A 17864-nucleotide genomic window follows, 5' to 3' on the forward strand; every position below is an offset into this window, starting at 1 on the left:
TTGACATTGACACGTTTAATGAATGGCAGGTTACAAACATCTTCACAAAAGGCCATTTAGGAATTAAAACAACAAGATTCCCAACGGACAAGTGACACAAAACATTAAAGAAGAAACAGAGACAAAAATCCGAGGCAGACTCTTTGTTGATGCATAATACTCAGATGTGTCCAGCATGTACGGACAGTGCGAGTGTGCAGATGTAGAGAGAGAGAGAGACGAGGCAGGTTATATCACTGGTCAGAGATAGTGGGAACTGCAGATGCTGGAGTATCCAAGATAACAAAGTGTGGGGCTGGATGAACACAGCAGGCCAAGCAGCATCTCAGGAGCACAAAAGCTGATGTTTCGGGCCTAGACCTTTCATCAGAAATGCGTTGGAACTCCCTAGGGAGATATGGATGGGATAGGGACTTGGAGGAGACAGTGAGAGATAGAGAGGGAGACACACACACACGCACACACAGACACACACACACACACACACACACACACACACACAGGGTAGAAGAGCTGTAAGAAATTGAGCCTTCCCTCCACCCGGCCAGCGTGAGGTCGCCAGTTCCCCAATCCTTCCTGGATTGAAGGGCCGACCTCCTGATTCTGCGGAACAGGTTTGAGGAGGGGGCTGAATGGCCTCCTCTTGTTCCCATGTAACAGGCTCAAGAAGGGGTTTGAATGGTATTCTGCTGTTACTGTGTAACAGGCTTGAGCTAGGGGCTGAATGGCCTCCTGTGCAACGATCCTCCTTAGTATACACACACACACAGACATACACAGGCACCCAATCACACCCACCGACCTATACACACGCACGCACACAGAGACACACACACACACACACACCCACTGATCTATACACACGCACACACACACACACACCCACCGACCTATACACATGCACACACACAGAGACACACACACACACACCCACTGATCTATACACACGCACACACACAGAGACACACACACACACACCCACTGATCTATACACACGCACGCACACAGAGACACACACACACACACCCACCGACCTATACACATGCACACACACAGAGACACACACACACACACCCACTGATCTATACACACACACACACACCCACCGACCTATACACATGCACACACACAAAGACACACACACACACACCCACTGATCTATACACACGCACACACACAGAGACACACACACACACACCCACTGATCTATACACACGCACGCACACAGAGACACACACACACACCCACCGACCTATACACATGCAAACACACAGAGACACACACACACACACCCACTGATCTATACACACGCACACACACAGAGACACATCCACACACCCACCGACCTATACACATGCACACACACAGAGACACACACACACACACCCACCGACCTATACACATGCACACACACAGAGACACACACACACACACCCACTGATCTATACACATGCACACACACAGAGACACACACAGAGACACACCCACACACCCACCGACCTATACACACGCGCACACACACACACACACACACACAGACCTATACACACACACACACACACACACACACATACACACACACACATACACACATACACACACACCCACCGACCTATACACACGCACACACACAGAGACATACAGACACACACACCCACCGACCTATACACACGCGCACACACACACACAGACCTATACACACACACACACAGAGACATACACACACACACCCACCGACCTACACACACACAGACACACACATACACACACACACATACACACATACACACACTCCCACTGACCTATACACACGCACACACACAGACACACATGTACACACACACACAGACCTATACACACACACACACCCACCGACCTATACACACACACACAGATACACAACAGATGCAGACACACACACACACACACACACACACACACACACATACAAGCCATTCCCCCCCACCCCCACCCTCACCGCGCCCGCCCTGAGCCTCATCTGCACTTGCATGACTGTACGCTCATGTCAGAGAGCTGGGCAACCTTCGCCCTGCGGCCCACGTAGTACATGACAGCTAAAGCGTCCAGGTCATTGGCCACACAGCAGGGGGCAGCAGATGCCTTGGGATTGCGGGACCTGTACAGGTTCAGGACCTGGGGTGGGTGGGGAGGTAGTTAAGGGGTAGGGTGGGGGTGGAGAGGAGGGAGGGTGAGCGTGGGGCGGGGAATTGTGGATGAGAACAGAAAGAACATTGTTAAAACAAAACATAGACATTTGCATTGTGATGGCGCCATACTCTCCTTCTGATTGTTCCAAACCACCAACACCAGCCTCTCGAGCATCACCCCATATTCCCATCCACGGCCAGGCCTTCAGCTTCCTGAGCTCGGGAATTCTGTCAAAACTTCTCCACCTCTTTCTCTCTCTCTCTCTCTTGCCCCCCCCCCACCCCGACTCACTCTCTCTCTCGGTCTCTCTCTTCCCTTTTCTCTCCCTCCCACATCTCTCTCTCTTTCCCCTCCCCCCCTTCTTGCTCTCTCTCACCCCTCCCAATCCCTCCCTCTTTCTCTCTCTCTCCCCCCCAACCTCTTACTCCTCTTTCCTCTCCCTACCTCCCCTCTCCCCCTCACACTCCCTCTCTTTCTCTCTCTCCCCTTTTCTCTCTCACCACCCCACTCCCCCCTCCCCCTCCCTCCTCCCTCCTCCCCCTCACTCTCTCTCCCTCTCTCTCCCCCTTGCCCCACCCCTCACTCTCTTTCTTTCTCTCTATGGCCCTTTCTCTCCCATCCTCCCCTCCCCCCCACTAACCCTCACTCTCACTCCCTTCTTCCTCCCCCTCACTTTCTGTCTCTCCCCTTTTCTCTCCACACCCCGTCCCACTCCCCCTCACACTCTCTCTCTCTCTCTCTTCCCTTTTCTCACCACCCCCTCTCTCTGTACCCCCCCACTCCCCTTTATCTGTCTCTTCTCCTCCTCCTCCTCCTCCTCCTGATATTTCTCTCCTGACTCCCTGTTACTGTCTGTCCATCCCTCATCACTACCCCCACCCTCATCATTTAGTGCAGGGAACATCACAGATTCTACTCGACCCATCCCACAGCCGTCAACAGCCCATGCCCACAAACTGAGTTCCCGGCTGTGTCGCCCCACGTAGTCGAACAGCTCCCCGAATCCAGTAGACTTGGGGAAATGGCATTACCTTGCCGTGCAGCACATCCGAGCTCCAGAGGTAGGGGCAGGACCCCCCGCAGAAGTTGGCCCTGTATCCCCTTGGCTCCTGGATCCACTTCCAGTCCAGGTCCCTCCGGAAGTCAACATAGAGATGATGGAGGCAACATTCGTCCTCCACATTCCTGCGGGAGGGAGGGGGGGGCGGCGTGGAGGGTGGGCGTTGGGGAAGGGTGGGGTGCAGGTAGTCAGTGAAGATGTGAAGAACAAACAGCAAGACGCTTACCCCCTCCTCCCTCCCCGTTTCGGAGTGTGATGCCCCGCCTTGTCGAATAGCTCCCAGAACTCTGTGGGGTGTGGGGCCTTCCTTTGTCATCCCTCTCTCGACCTCAGGTGCGCAATCCGATTCACAATTCCCTCTACCCCAACCAATATGGAGTCAGGTTCAGAGGCAATTCGACCTCTAGGGGGTGGCATTGAGTGTGCTCAATGTCTCCATCCTGTGATGGGTACTGGGCTGTACGATGGTGGGGTGGGGGAGGAGGGTGGGATCGGTGGGGGCAAATCCTCCGATGGGCAGTACTCACACATGGAGGGGGGGGGGGCACCAATTTAATGCCCAAATCGAAAACCCTCCACACGGTCAGCCGGGAGAGGATCTGCTGGATGGTCAGTCTATAAGCCCCAAGCCTCACGGCCTACTTGCTCCCACCGTGTCCCAGTTCAGAGAGGGACAGTGGGTCCCTGAGCTCGTCTTCAGAGACTGATCATCTGGCACAGTTCGAATCTCAAACTTAAATCCAACCGACTAAACCCAGAATTGGACATTAGCCTCAGGGATGGAGTTTGCACGTTCTCCCTGTGTCTGCGTGGGATTCCTCCGGGTGCTCCAGTTTCCTCCCACAGTCCAAAGATGTGCGGGTTAGGGTGGATTGGCCGTGCTAAATTGCCCCATAGTGCCCAGGGATGTGCGGATTAGGGTGGATTGGCCGTGCTAAATTGCCCCATAGTGCCCAGGGATGTGCAGGTTAGGGTGGGTTGGCCGTGCTAAATTGTCCCATAGTGCCCAGGGATGTGCGGGTTAGGGTGGATTGGCCGTGCTAAATTGTCCCATAGTGCCCAGGGATGTGCGGGTTAGGGTGGATTGGCCGTGCTAAATTGTCCCGTAGTGCCCAGGGATGTGCGGGTTAGGGTGGATTGGCCGTGCTAAATTGTCCCGTAGTGCCCAGGGATGTGCGGGTTAGGGTGGATTGGCCGTGCTAAATTGTCCCATAGTGTCCAGGGATGTGCGGGTTAGGGTGGGTTGGCCGTGCTAAATTGTCCCATAGTGCCCAGGGATGTGCGGGTTAGGGTGGGTTGGCCGTGCTAAATTGTCCCATAGTGCCCAGGGATGTGCGGGTTAGGGTGGATTGGCCGTGCTAAATTGTCCCATAGTGCCCAGGGATGTGCGGGTTAGGGTGGGTTGGCCGTGATAAATTGTCCCATAGTGCCCAGGGAAGCGTCGCTTAGGTGGGTTATAGGGGGATGGGTCTGGGTGGGATGCTCTAAGGTTCAGCGTAGACTTGTTGGGCCAAAGGGCCTGTTGCCACATTATAGGGATTCTATAAGAGGGTCAGTGCAGACTCGATCGGCTGAATGGCCCGCTTCCACGCTGTGGGGAACTCTATGATTCTGTCACAGCTGAGGGAGAGTCACTCAACCCGAAATGTCAACTCTGATTGCAAATGCTGTCAGACCTGCTGAACTTTTCCAGCAATTTCCGTGTCAGTTGTGGTCAAAAACGCCAAAATGCCCCTTCGGTAATCTGCAGACGCATTACAATTAACTCTCCAGTCCATCTCCCTCGGTAATCCACGCCATTCCCCCCACCTGGCCCCAACCCATAACAGCTTCATATCCTGGTCTCCTTCTCCTCAGGGGTATCCCCATGTCTCCCCAGAATCTCTGACTCTCCCTGAGGTATCTGCTTCACTCCCCTCCTCGTTCCAGGGTCTCTCTCTCTCCTCTCCATCCCCTCATTCTCACCTGGAGCAGATGTCCTCCTCCACAGCACGGCGCCAGCGGAGGCCGTTGGCCTGGGGGTCCTGCCTATGGGAGGGCAGGAGGGTGAACAGGATGTGGGGCTTCCTGAGAGCGGCCAGTCGCTTCTGCCTCCGTCCCCGTGGATATCCCGTGTAGGGGTCATCGTCGATACCTGCAATCGGTCAGAGGCTGTTGATAGCTCGCACGGATTCCGCGCTGGGGTTGGGGGGGGTGTAGCGAGTGAGGTGGAGGGGCAAAGGGAGGGGGTCAGTGGGAGACAGGCTGATGGGGGTGAAACGGCGGGTTGGGGGGGCATGAAGACACGATGCAAATACAAGGAAACAAGGGAGAGATTTTATTTGGGGGAGGCTGTCCTGTTTTCGGGGGGGAGGGGTAGTGATGTTCCTGTTTTTGGAGGGGAGTGTGAATCTGCTATATTTTGAGGTGGGGAGTGGGAAGATGCTGTAAACTGCCTCCTTTGCCCTTTCCAACCCCCCCCCGGTCCCCCAGGGACCTACCTGCAAAGCGGGCCTCAAACTCCTCGCTGCTGTTGGAGATGATATTGTTGGATGATGGGATGAAAGTGCAACATGGACAATGAACAGTCACCTTCAATCCCCGGTTTCTGTCTGAGAAAGAGGGGCAAATCAGTGGGGAGGGGGGTCAATTCTCCCACGACTCTGCCACCCCCGACAGCGCCCTCCCCCCACCCCGAACTCACCAGGTGCCCCTCCATAACTCCCACTGGAGCCCTCCTACTCCCCCAAGGCCCTGTCCATTTCCACCAGGCCCCACCCACTCCCAAGTGGACACCTCCCACCCCCAGGCCCTGCCCACTCCCACTGGACACCTCCCCCTCCCACCAGACCCCTCCCACTTCCACCAGACCCCTCCCACTCCCACCTGACCTCTCCCACTCCCATCGGACACCTCCCACTCCCCCCAGACTCCTCCCACTAGACCACTCCCACATCTACCAGACTCCTCCCACTCCCCCCAGACTCCTCCCACTCACCCCAGACCCTTCCTACTAGACTCCTCCCACATCCACCAGACTCCTCCCACTCACACCAGACCCCTCCCACCAAACTCCCAACAGACTCACCCCACGCAGAGGCCCCGCCCACATTCACTAGGCTCCTCCCACTCCCAACAGTTACCCCCTCCTTCATTTGGCCCCGCCCCCTATCATAAGGGCATACCCTGTGACTCCAAGACCCTCCCCCATCTCCAAGACCCTTCCCCACCAGCAGCTCCTCGCCTCACATGCCCCCCGCGACCAGATACCACCCTGTCGCCAGTTTTGCCCCCAAACCTATTTGCCGGTGCCCAGGGAAAGCACCCGGCTCCCCAGTGCCACAGCGAGTGAACACACCCCACTCACCTCGGTGCAGCAACCACTCGCTGACTGTCTCGGTCACATCGAAGGTTAGCCATTCCCCCACGCCCCGGGGCTGTACCACCCTGCTGTCAATGTAACGCTGAGCGGGGGAGGCTGGATCTCTGGCCTTCAGAACCTGAAACGTCCCAAAGAAGCAGCTCATAATCCAGGCCTTAGGGGAGTGTTGGGGTTGACATTGCCATTCAGGGCAATCAAATAAACAGCCCAGAAAAAAATTACTGCATCCAAATCATCACAGTGACTATGACGCACCGATTTAAACCTCCCGCCCCCCCCAAGGGGTGTGAACTAGTCCAGGGCCTACTCTCAGGGTAGGACCGGCCTCTTGGATGAGGCCCAATCCTGGGTCTCCTCGACAAGGCCTACTCTCTGAGTGAGGCCTACTCCAGGATGAGGCCTACACTCTCCAGACATCATCTCTTCCTCCTCAAATCTTGGATAAGACCCACAATGTGGTGATTGTAATCAGGTCAGCCAGCAGGGAGCGGATGGGGAGTGGGTGCGGGGGTCTTAAAGAATGAGTTCCCTGACTGGTACAATCAGGGAGCCCTGGCTGACACAGAACATAGAACATTACAGCGCAGTACAGGCCCTTCAGCCCTCTATGTTGCGCCGACCTGTGAAAACAACCTGAAGCCCGTCTAATCTACACTATTCCATTATCATCCATATGTTTATCCAATGACCATTTAAATGCCCCTAAAGTTGGCGAGTCTACTACCGTTGCAAGCAAAGCGTTCCATTCCCTTACTACTCTCTGAGTAAAGAACCTACCTCTGACTTCTGTCCTATATCTTTCACCCCTCAATTTAAAGCTATGCCCTCTTGTGCTAGCCATCACCATCCTAGGAAAAAGGCTCTCACTGTCCACCCTATCTAATCCTCGGATCATCTTGTATGTCTCTATTAGGTCACCTCTTAACCTTCTCTCCAACGAAAACAGCCTCAAGTCCCTCAGCCTTTCCTCATAAGACCTTCCCTCCATACCAGGCAACATCCTAGTAAATCTCCTCTGCACCCTTTCCAAAGCTTCCACATCCTTCTTATAATGCGGTGACCAGAACTGTACGCAATACTCCAAGTGCGGCTGCACCAGAGTTTTGTACAGCTACAACATGACCTCATGGCTCCAAAACGCAATCCCTCTATCAATAAAACCTAGCACACCATATGCCTTCCTAACAACCCTATCAACCTGGGGGGCAACTTTCAGGGATCTATGCACATGGACACCGAGATCTCTCTGCTCATCCACACTACAAGAATCTTACCATTAGCCCATTACTCTGTATTCCTGTTACTCCTTCCAAAGTGAATCACCTCACACTTGACAGATAGAAACAGGAGCGACAGAGATGCTGTGAGAGCTGGCTCTGAGGGAGCTGGATCAGTGTCAAGGATTCTCCATGTGTAAATAAAGGTTGAAGGGATACCAGCTTCTGAGGATGAGGCCTAGTCTCCAGATCAGACCGCTTCAGGCTCTGCTTTCCAATTGAGGCCTTCTTCAAGGCAGAGGCTTTATCTCTGGATGACACCTCCTCTGTGGGGCTGTTCTCAGGATGAGGCCTCAGGGATGAAGACCATTCCCATTGCACTAGCCTTCCTCCCAGGCCATGACTCACCCCCAGGAGAAAGCTTACTCTCCAGGTGAAGCCTCCTCCCAGAATAAGTCCTATCCTCCCAGGCTAAGGCCTGCACTCTGAATGAGGCCTACTCCCTGTTGAGAGCAACTTCCAGGATGAAACCTTCATCTAGAATATAGGCTCCACTTGACACTACACTCCGGAAAACTCAGCCTATAATCTAGGCCGACACACCCAGCGAGTTGGGGCCTCTGAAGGAATATGATGATTGTCACTGCATTACTTCGGATGCCACCCACTCACCTTTAGGAAGGTTCTGTGGTTCAGGAAGACTTCCTTGTTTGTAGGGCCTGTGAATTAACCCTTTCCACTCACTAGTCCCCCACCCCTGTCCTTGTCTCGCAAACTGTGAGATGCTCTCATAATATCATCATTGCATCATTGCAGGTGATCTGAGGGATTAAAAAAAGGTCTCGGACTCCACCTTACCCTAGGGCCTCTAGAAGCATGATGCTCTCTGGTCTAATCAAATGGTTTGAAGTTGGCCCAGACACTTATGTGCCTCACAAATGTAATGTTTACACATAAGAAGCAGTGGCTCGGTGGTTAGCACTGCCGCCTAACAGCACCAGGGACCTGGGTTCGATGACAGCCTTGGGCTGTGTAGAGTTTGCACATTCTCTGTATGGGTGCACCCCACCCCGCACCCCCCCCCCACCCCCCCACCCCTGGCCGTGGGTGCTCCAGTTTCCTCCCACAGTCCAAAGATGTGTAGGTTAGGTGGACTGGCCGTGGGAAATGCAGGGTTACAGGGATAGGATAGGGGTGGTGGGTCTGGATGGGAAGCTCTTTGGAGGGCTAGTGTGGACTCAGTGGGCCTTTCTTCACACTATGATTCTGTGAATAATTAACTGTAACAGTAATAATATACAACAAAATCAATGTCCGATGGCCCCTTTAATGCGACAGTAACCCCACTAATTTTTATACTGTTACCAGGGATAACAGGAAAGATGTGATATCTCTAGAGGGGGTACAAAGGCGGTTCACCAGGGTGTTGCCTGGGATGGAGAAATTGAGCTGTAAGGGACAGGTTAGGGATTGTTTTCTTTAGAGCAGAGAAGACTGATAGGGGACATGATTGAGGTGTATAAGATTATGAGGGTTGCGGATGGGGTGAACAGAGAGCTGCTGTTCCCCTTGGTTGAGGGTTCAATCACACGGGGGGCATAGTTTTAGGGTAAGGGGCAGGAGATTCCGAGGGGGTTTTGGAGAAAAATGTTTTCACGCAGAGGGTGGTGTGTGTACGGAACGAGCTGCCGGAGGAAGTGATGGGGGATGGTACAGTTACAGCATTTAAGAGGGATCTGGATGGGGACATGAGTAGGAAGGGTTTAGAGGGATATGGGCCAAATGCCGGCAAATGGGACTGGATTAATTTAGGATACACGGTCAGCATGGACAAGTTGGGCCGAAGGGTCTGCTTCCATGCTGTGTGACTGTATGAGGGTCTTGGTGCTGATGCCAATAGGCCGCACTGTGATACTATCACATCACCTTAGAGATTCACAGCAAGTGGGTGACATAGGGATCAGCATGGACAAGTTGGGCCGAAGGGTCTGTTTCTGTGCTGTACATCTCAAAGAGACCATGACACTCAGCGGGTGGTGGGGATCTGGAATACACTGCCTGGGAAGGTAGCGAAGGATGGATTCCGTGTAAAAACACATGTATTTGGATCTCATAACATTCAAGGATAGGGGATAAATTGGGATTAGCGCACTTTTCCTGGTCGCCGTGTTGGCACAGACTCGATGGGGCTTTTTCTGCTCTTGTACAACTCCAGTCAAGCGACAATGACAGATCCGATAATAACATCCTGCTCGAGTCAAACTCAGACCACAATTCCCCCTCTCCCCCTATCCTTTGAGCTCTGCCTTTGGCCCCTCTCTAACACACCCATTACCTGGTACAGCTCGATTCTCTGCTCTGCCACTCGGGATTTCTGGTGTCGGATACGATACAGTCGGAATTCCGCCTTTACCAGGCTCGAGACGTTTTTCTCCAGGCTGGAAGCATCAAAGTGGATCAACCGAAAGTATGGGTTGTAGAAACTGCTGGAAATAGTATCTGAGGAGAGGGGGAGAAACACCGAGGGGGAGCGGATGAGTGGAGAAATAATCGCGCAGTCCTCCCGTCCAAACGCTCCTGCCAGACTCCTACAACCTCCTGAGATTACCACCACCTGAAACATGGCTGGGAATCTGTGCCGAGAGACGTCAAGATACAAACTGGAGGGTGGTGAGAACAGAAAAGGACAAACTGAGGACAGAGGGAGCAAGACACAATCACAGAAGGGAGATAGAATGTAAAATGCAAACTGAAGACAGAGGGGGTGGTGAGGAAAGAATAAGAATGGAGATTCCCAAAGGAGCTGGGGGAGAGAGAAGTAGGGATGGAAAGAAAGTGAGGAAGGAGATAGAGAGAGAGAAAAAAATTACATAAAGTGGAGAGAGAGAAAAACAATACATTCCCCAGACTCATTTTCTGTAAGACCAATATTCTGTTAACTCATTTCCTTTTCAAATATGTAGAGAAACTCTTGCTTTCTGTTTTTATGTTTCTAGCTAGCCTTCTCTTTACTCTGATTCTTCACCACTCATTAAACTCATTAAACCTTTCTGAAGAAGGGTCTTGACCCGAAACGTCAAACTTTCCTGCTCCTCTGATGCTGCTTGGCCTGCTGCATTCATCCATCATTCCACATTTCATTAAACTCACAGACAGCTACAGCGCAGAAAAAGATCCTTCGGCCCATCAAGTGAGTGCCAGTCTGTGACCTGGCCCATTGCTTTAGAGATGAGAGCACATCTAAATATTTCACAAATGTTGTGAGGATTTCTGCCACTTTTACAGATTGTTACCACTCTATAGGGGACAACCTTTCCTCACGCCTCCTCTAAACCTTCTGTTTTTCTTGGGAAATTTATGCCACCCTGGTTATTGTTCCCTCTATCAACTGGAAAAGTTTCTTCCTGTCTGCCCCTCATTGTTTTAAACGCCTCAATCCTGTCCCCTCTCAGTCTCCTCTGCTCCAAGGAGGACAACCCCAGTCTGTCCGATTTTCCTTCAGAACTGAAACTCTCCAGTCCAGGCTTCATCCTGGTTAGGAGTCATAGAGCTGTACAGTGTGGAAACAGACCCTTTGATCCAACTCATCGACCAGATATCTCAAATTAATCCAGTTCCGCTTGCCAGCATTTAGCCCCTATCCCTCAACCCCTTCCTATTCATGTCCCCATCCAGATGCCTTTTAAATGTTGTAACTGTACCAGCCTCCACCACTTCCTCTGGCAGCTCATTCCATACATGCACCACCCTCTGTGTGAACGTGTTTGCCTATGAGGTCTCTTTTATATCTTTCCCCTTTCCCCTTAACCCTATGCCCCTCTAGTTTTGGACTCCCCTACCCTGGGGAAAAGACCTTGACTATTCACCCTATCCATGCCCCTCATGATTTGATAAACCTCTATAAGGTCATCCCTCAGCCTCTGACATTCCAGGGAAAATAGCCCCAGACCATTCGGCATCCCCCTGTAGCTCAAATCCTCCAACTGGTAACTAGCTTGTAAATCTTTTCTGCACCTTTTCAAGTTTAACATTTTTCCTATAGCAGGAAGACCAGAATTGAACATAGCATTCAAAGTAATCAACATCTCTCCTATAATGTGGATTCCAGAATTACACATAACAATCAACCTGCACTTTAAAAAGTAAATTCTATCTAGTCATCAGAGCCGCTGCCCACGTTTTCACAATAATATGCTTTTTCCTTAAATTTAATACTGCTTTTAACCTTTTATGTTAACCTTAGATACTAGGTTCTCCACTTGGAACCTTCCTTTCTATCTTGTTAAAAATCCAACATTGCATCTCTATTGACCAAAGCCCTTCACCTAAATTGCCAGTTCACTGATACTAATTCTATTTGCATGTTCTAATAATTGCCTTTATTTGAGTTTAATACATTAGTTTTAGACCCAATCTTCTCTCCCTTATATTGGATATAAAATCGAACTATATTCTGATCATTTCTACCTTAAGGTCCATTCAGCACGAGATCATTAATTAATCTTATCTCATTACATAATAAATATCAGGTCTATCACTGTCTGGTTGGCTTCAGAACGTGCTCTTTGAAACTAGGCGAAAAAATGTTCTATAAACTCAACCACGTTACCTTTGCCCATCTGATTTTTCCATTCTATGGTTTCCTGAACTTTGGTCATCCTTTTCTCTTGTGCTAATATCATCATTAATTAACAGAGCCTCCCCTCCACCTTTCTGATAGCCTCCTACTCTTTCTAAAGTTGATGTACCCCTTAATACCCAGGCCCCAATCTACATCGCCCCACACCAATGTGTAACGTAGGGTCACCGGACCCGAAATGTTAAATACACTTTCTCTCCACAGATGCTGCCAGACTTGCTGAGCTTTTGCAGCAATTTCTGTTTCTGATTTCCAGCATTTACAGCTGTTTCGGTTTTGTCAATCTGTGTAACGGCTATCAGGCTGTCCTTATTTACATCTGTTGCTTTACCAGCTTATCTGTTTTGTCCTGAGTGTTACACGCGTGCAGATACACTCTAATTTTGTCCTTTTGTTCTTTCCATAATCTCTCGCCTTGCCTGATTTCTTCTTGGATCTGTTCTTTCTCCCCCATCCTCTCCCAGTCTGTTTCTCATTCACCACCTTAATATAATCCTCCACTGCCAGTTCTCTAACCTTTGATCCAACCGCTTAGTTTAAAATCCTCTCTACGTCCTACTAGTGTAGGGTTAGGGGTAGGGTTACTCTATCGCAGGAACACTCATCCCAAAATAGTTCAAGGTTCATAGCTCCTGAAGACAACAGCCCTCTCTTTCCCAGAACCAGCGTCCCAAAGACTGGAAAACACTTCTCCTGCATCAGTTTTCAAACCGTACGTTCATCTGCCTGATCTGATTTGCCTTGTACACGGTTCAGGTAATGAGCCTGAGGCTCTGCTTCATAACTCAGTGCCTAGCTCCTCATACTGACTGCGCAGAATCTCTTTGCTTGCTCTGCCTGTGTCATTTCTACCTACAGGGACCACAACAACAAGATCCTCTCCAAGTTCCTTTCCAGTCATGAGCAGATGTCCTGAACCCTGGCGTTGGCTGGGATCCTTGCTCTTTGAGGTCCTAATCACTTGCTGCTTCTGCACACTAACTTGTCAAAATAGACCAGTTTATACTTACCCACATTGTACACTATCTGCCCAATTTTTGCCCCTTCTTGTCCATGGCACATGCACACCTCTCTGCCTTCTCTTAAAAAGTTACCTATCTTGGGAAAATTGACAAAAGATTCAGAAGCTTGAAGACACACACCAAAAGGTTCAAGAACAGCTTCCTCCCTGCTGTTATTAGACTGCTAGATGGACCTCTCTGACTTCAAATAATGTTGATCTTGCCTTGTGTATCTGCCTGTATTGCTCGCAACAAAGGCTTTTCACTGTACACGTGACTACAATAAATCAAATCAGATATAGTGGCCATTCATTCAACTTCTATGTTCCAATCAGTTTTTTTTAAAATCGCTTGTGGAGTGTGGGTGTTGCTGGCTGGGCCCAGCATCTATTGCCCGTCCCTAGTTGCCCCCCTTGAGAAGGTGGTGGGGAGCTGCCTTCTTGAACCGCTGCAGTCCTTGTGCTGTGGGTTGACCCACATTGTCCCTTAGGGAGGGAATTCCAGGATTTTGATGCAGCAGCCCCTACGGAATGGTGATATATTTCCAAGCCGGGATGGTGAGTTGCTGGGAGGGGAACTTGAAGGTGATGGTGTAAGGTAGATAAATCCCCGGGACATGATGAAGGGTCAATGGGCACCTCCTGCACCTATTTTCTATGTTTCTAGGTATTCCAGGACTCTGTGGGAGGGGCCCCTAGCAGAGATATTTGATAGCCATGGGTAGATTGCCCAAAGATTGGAGGGTGGCCAATATAGTGCCATTATTTAGAAAATGCCTGGGAACTACAGACCAGTGAGCCTAACATCCATGGTTGGTAAGTTGTTAAGGAATTTCTGAGGAGATAGAATCTACAGGCATTTGGAGAGGCAAGGACTCATTTGGGATAGTCAGCATGGCTTTGTGCGTAGGAAATCATGTCTCTCAAATTTTATTGAGTTGTTTGAAGGGGTGACCAAGAAAGTAGATGAGGGCTATACTGCAGATATTGTCTACATGGCCTTCCGCAAAGCCTGTGACAAGGTACTGCACGGTGGGGCGTTGAGTAAGGTTAGGTCTCATGGGTTCCAGGGAGAGCTGGCCAATTGGATATAAAATTGGCTTGAAGTTAGAAGGTGGTGCGAGAGGGTTGTTGCTCAAAACTAGAGACCTGTGACCAGTGGCGTGCCACAGGAATTGCTGCTGGGTCCGCTGTTATTGGTCATTTACATAAATGACTTGGATGAGAATTTAGGGGGTGTGGTTAGCAGATGGCGCCAAGATTGGTGGCAGAGTGGACAGCGAAGAAGGCTATCTGGGAATGCACCCAGATCTTGATCAAATGGGCCAGTGGGTTCAGGGGTGGCAGATGGAGTTCAATTTAGATTAATACAAGGTGGGTGAAACCAGAGCAGGACTTACACAGTTAATGGCAGACTTACAGAATAAAGAGAGCTTGGGGTACAGGCTCATTGCTCCTTGAAATTGCAGTCGCGGATAGGCAGAGTGGTGGAAAAGATTTTTGGCATGCTTGCTTTCATCGGTCAGCTCACTGAGTTGGGATGTCTTGTTGCAGACGTACAAGATGTGGGTAACTCAGGTTCTTGAGTGGATTTGTAGCTCGGGTTGTGGTTGGTTGGCTGGCCGAGCTGGTTCATTAGTTCGCTGACGTTTCATTACCCTGCTGGGTAACATCATCAGTGCAGCCTCTGATGAAGCGATGTTGTGTTTTCCCGCCTGGTACTTAAACTCTGGGGTCCATTGGAATTGGTTACCTCATTTCTGGTTTTCCATTGCAGTGTTGTGTGTACAGGGCCTAATTCTATGTGTTTATTGATGGCTCTCTTGGTGGAGACCCAGACCTCCAGAAATTCCCATGCGTGTCTCTGTTTGGCTTGTACTAAGGATCCTGGTGTTGTCCCAATTGAACTATTGGTTCTCTTTATCCTTGCAAATGGAGACGGGTGAGTATTGGTCGTGTTTTTTTGTTGCTAGTCACAACACGACCAATCCTCACTCATCTCCATTCACAAGGATTAAGAGAACCACCAGTTCAATTGGAACAACACAGGTTCCCTAGGACAAGCCAAACAAGCATGGGAATTTCTAGAGGTCTGGGTCTCCACCAAGAGAGCCATCAATAAAGTACAACAGGATCTGGGAGTGTTGGTCCAGGATTCCCTAAAGGTTAACTTGCAGGTAGAGTCCGTAATTAAGAAAGCGAATGTAATGTTGTCGTTTATCTCAGAGGGTTGGAATATAAAAGCAGTGATGTGCTTCTGAGGCTTTATAACGCTTTAGTTAGGCCCCATTTAGAATACTGTGTCCAATTTTGGGCCCCACACCTCAGGAAGGACATACTAACCCTGGAGCGCGTCCAGCGGAGATTCACACGGATGATCCCTGGAATGGTAGGTTTAACGTATGATGAATGGCTAAGGATCCTGGGATTGTACTCATTAGAGTTTAGAAGGTTGAGGGGAGATCTATTAGAAACTTACAAGATAATGTATGGTTTAGAAGGGGTGGATGCTGGGAAGTTGTTTCCATTAGGCAGGGAGACTAGGACCCGTGGGCACAGCCTTAAAATTAGAGGAGGTAAATTTAAAACGGAAATGAGACGACATTTCTTCAGCCAGAGAGTGGTGGGCTTGTGGAATTCATTGCCGCAGAGTGCAGTGGAGGCCGGGACATTGAATGCCTTCAAGGCAGAGATCAACAAATTCTTGATCTCACGAGGAATCAAGGGCCACAGGGAGAGTGCAGGGAAGTGGTGTTGAAATGCCCATCAGCCATGATTTAAATGGCAGAGCGGACGTGATGGGCTGAATGGCCTTACTGCCACTCCTATGTCTTATGGTCGTATGGTCTTACAGGAATCTGAAGCTAGATAGCATAGGTTTAAGGTGAGATGGGAGAGATACAAAATGCTCCAGAGGAGCGATATTTTCATACAGAGTTGACAAGTGTCTGGGATGGGCTGTAAGAGATAGCGGAGGAGGTGAGTACAGTATAGTTATTTAAGAAACTTTTGGACATGGATGGGATAGGCAGGGAGGGATATGGACCAAATGCAGTCAAATGAGACTAGATTAATTGTGAGAACTGGGTGGCATGGGTAAATTGGGCGAAGAGGTCCATTTCCATGCTGTAAACCTAAAATGGCACTGTTTCCGGTTGCTAGCCATTAGAACAAGTTACTGCCTACAACATTAGTCCTGTATTGTGTAGCAAATTTTGATCTGGCACCTTAAGTCGGAAACCCAAGTTCTGTGAACGCATTGCTCATCTTCTTTGATACCTCAATTAAAAATCCCTAATACCAGAGAAAAACATAAATTTTGGGAAGAGAGAGAATATAAACAAACTGGAGTGAGAGAGAGTAAAGCTAAAAACAAACTGGAGAGAGAGGAACACCACACAAATTGAGAAACACAACCTATTGAGGGAATAAATAAACACGAACTAGGGAAGGAGATTGAGATACAAACTGGAGAGAGATTTAAAAATGGGGAGAGAGAAAATAAACGCAAACTGGGGAGGGAGATTGAAACACAAACTGTTAACAGAAGAATCATTGTCAGTCAGGGTTGTGGACTGTTGTATAATGTGTTTCATTTCAGGTCAGGCTACCTCTCTCCTTGAACCGAGCCTCATCCCCTACAAGACTGGGCTTACAGTGTGGTGTATCGACAAATTGGATTTAGTTTGGGTTTGGTGATAATTCCTAAGTTTGTAACTAACTGTGTCTAGTAAAAGAAAAACTTAAAAAAGAAGCAAACTTGGAAAAGCATTCAAATTTATCAAGCCATTTCTGAAGAAGTGACCAGACCCGAAACATCAATTTTTCTGTTCCTCTGATGCTGCCTGACCTACTGTGCTCGTCCAGCTCCATACTGTGCTCGTCCAGCTCCATACTGTGCTCGTCCAGCTCCATACTGTGCTCCTCCAGCTCCATACTGTGCTCCTCCAGCTGCATACTGTGTTATTGCTGACTCCAGCAACTGCAGTCCTCACTAACTCCAAATTTATCAAGGGTATATCAATTCAACAAGAGGAATACGCACTGCACTCCATGTATTAAAAAAAACTCTGATAACCGCAACTTGATGATTATTTATCCTGAAATATTTGATAGTACTAAATGCTATGTGGGCAATTATCACATGGCTAAATAATCCTGAGGCCAAAGACTTGGATAGCATCATAGAGACGTACAGCAAGGAAGCAGCCGCTTGGGCCCAACTTGTCCATGCTGGCCACATATCCTGAATGAATCTAGTCTCATTTGCCAGCATTTGGTCCATATCCCTCTAAACCCTTCCTGTCCATGTACCCATCCAGATGCCTTTTAAATGTTGTAACTGTACCAGCTCCCACCACTTCCTCTGGCAGCTCGTTCCACACATGCACCACCCTCTGTGTGAAAAAGCTACCCCT

The 17864-nt window shown here is 49.7% G+C and overlaps 1 protein-coding gene across 1 annotated transcript in view; it reads right to left on the reverse strand.

The window, feature by feature from the left end:
• LOC125449372 (transforming growth factor beta-2 proprotein-like) overlaps window positions 1-17864 on the reverse strand; it is a 29558-nt gene continuing 11694 nt past the window's right edge. The window contains exons 2-7 of the mRNA XM_048525122.2: window positions 10143-10306; window positions 6576-6708; window positions 5710-5820; window positions 5195-5363; window positions 3201-3354; window positions 1-2154 (exon numbers count right to left, since the gene is read on the reverse strand). Of these exons, the coding sequence (XP_048381079.1) occupies window positions 1996-2154; window positions 3201-3354; window positions 5195-5363; window positions 5710-5820; window positions 6576-6708; window positions 10143-10306 (890 nt within the window). The 3' untranslated portion in view covers window positions 1-1995. The remainder of the gene's footprint in view (window positions 2155-3200; window positions 3355-5194; window positions 5364-5709; window positions 5821-6575; window positions 6709-10142; window positions 10307-17864) is intronic.

This window comes from Stegostoma tigrinum, chromosome 42, assembly GCF_030684315.1.
Source record: "Stegostoma tigrinum isolate sSteTig4 chromosome 42, sSteTig4.hap1, whole genome shotgun sequence".
Lineage (NCBI taxonomy): Eukaryota > Metazoa > Chordata > Chondrichthyes > Orectolobiformes > Stegostomatidae > Stegostoma > Stegostoma tigrinum.